Genomic DNA, 1,386 nt, shown 5'->3' with positions numbered 1-1,386 from the left:
CGGTGGGGCCAGCGGCGGGCGGAGGAGGAGGAGCGGGCGGAGGGGGCGGAGGAGGAGAAGGGGGCGGAGGAGTAGGATGGGGCTGGACACGGCAGGCACTGAGCTGAATCCGCTGTTCCCTTTGGCTTACAGGTGGCCATCAAAAAGGTGCCACGGAACCGCGTCCGGCACTGGGGCGAGCTGGTGAGTGAGCGGGGCCAGCGGCAGAAGCCGGGGCGTGCCGGGCGGGGATGAGCCGGGACCCGGCAGGGTGGGAGCTGCCAGGACACCTGGAGGGAGAGCGGGCATGGGGCCAGCGGAGGGCACAGAGCATCCCGAGCTGGCTGAGGGCTTCCCGAGCCCTGGCACGGCCTCAGCCCCACTGACAGCACCGTGCTCCTCCCGCAGCCCGACGGCACCAGCGCACCACTGGAGATAGTGCTGCTGGACAAGGTGTCCACAGGCTTCCCCGGCGTGGTGCAGCTGCTGGAGTGGCTTGAGCTCCCCAGCTACATTGTTATGGTGCTGGAGCGCCCGGAGCGGTGTCAGGACCTGCGGCACTTCATTCGGGCACGGAAGTTCCTGTCCGAGGAAGAGGCGCGGGAGCTGTTCCGGCAGGTCCTGGCAGCCGTGCGGCACTGCACCAGCTGCGGGGTCCTGCACCGAGATATAAAACCAGAGAATATCCTGGTAGACCTGGACACCGGCGAGGCAAAACTGATAGACTTCGGCTGTGGCACGTACCTTCAGGAGACAGCCTACACTCAATTTGCAGGTGAGCCCACACAGGGGTAGGCTTCTGGTCCCAGCATCTCCTGGCCCAACCAGGGTGTTGCAGCAGGGATTCTCCCAGGACTGGGGCTGGGGCAGGCAGTCTGACAAAATCCTCCATGGGTAGGGGTGGCAGAGAGGGGGAGGCAGAACCTGTGCACCAGCTGGTTTCGTGTGCAGTTGAGAATGGGCTTGGACTGCTCTGCTCACCTGGTTTGCTTTGGTTCAAAATATGTTTTGGGCAATGCCAGCAGGGAGGATGTGGGTATGGTTTTTCCCCAGCACTGAGTGGGTATTTCCCTTTGTGTGTCATGGTCGGGCCTTGCCAGGGTTTCTGCTGCCCTCTTCCAGCACCAGTGACTTCGTTTCCAGCCACGGATTTGTACCCAAGTCCCAGGTGCTGGCGAGAGGGCAGCAGGTCACCCCATGGGCCACTGGGGAAGCCCCCACATGCCCAGGGATGCTGGGGTCAGGCTCTGGGAGCAGCAGCATCCCCCTGATGAGCTCCATCCATATTCCATAGGAACACCATCATACAGCCCCCCAGAATGGAACGACTTTGGGTGGTACCATGGCGAGGCAGCGACCGTCTGGACCCTGGGCATCCTGCTGCACGAGATGGTCTGCGGGGAGCAC

At 63.3% G+C, this 1,386-nt stretch overlaps 1 protein-coding gene across 1 annotated transcript; it reads left to right on the top strand.

Moving 5' to 3' along the window:
- Positions 1-411: 411 nt before the first annotated feature.
- Positions 412-1,386, top strand: LOC131586419 (serine/threonine-protein kinase pim-1-like; the record flags this gene model as incomplete). The annotated part of the gene is made up of 2 exons (XM_058853248.1): positions 412-754; positions 1,274-1,386. Coding segments are annotated over 2 exons (456 nt in total), but the record flags the coding sequence as incomplete, so codon positions are not given.

Source organism: Poecile atricapillus, chromosome 19, assembly GCF_030490865.1.
Source record: "Poecile atricapillus isolate bPoeAtr1 chromosome 19, bPoeAtr1.hap1, whole genome shotgun sequence".
NCBI classification, from domain to species: domain Eukaryota; kingdom Metazoa; phylum Chordata; class Aves; order Passeriformes; family Paridae; genus Poecile; species Poecile atricapillus.
This window is presented reverse-complemented; position numbering and strand designations above follow the sequence as displayed.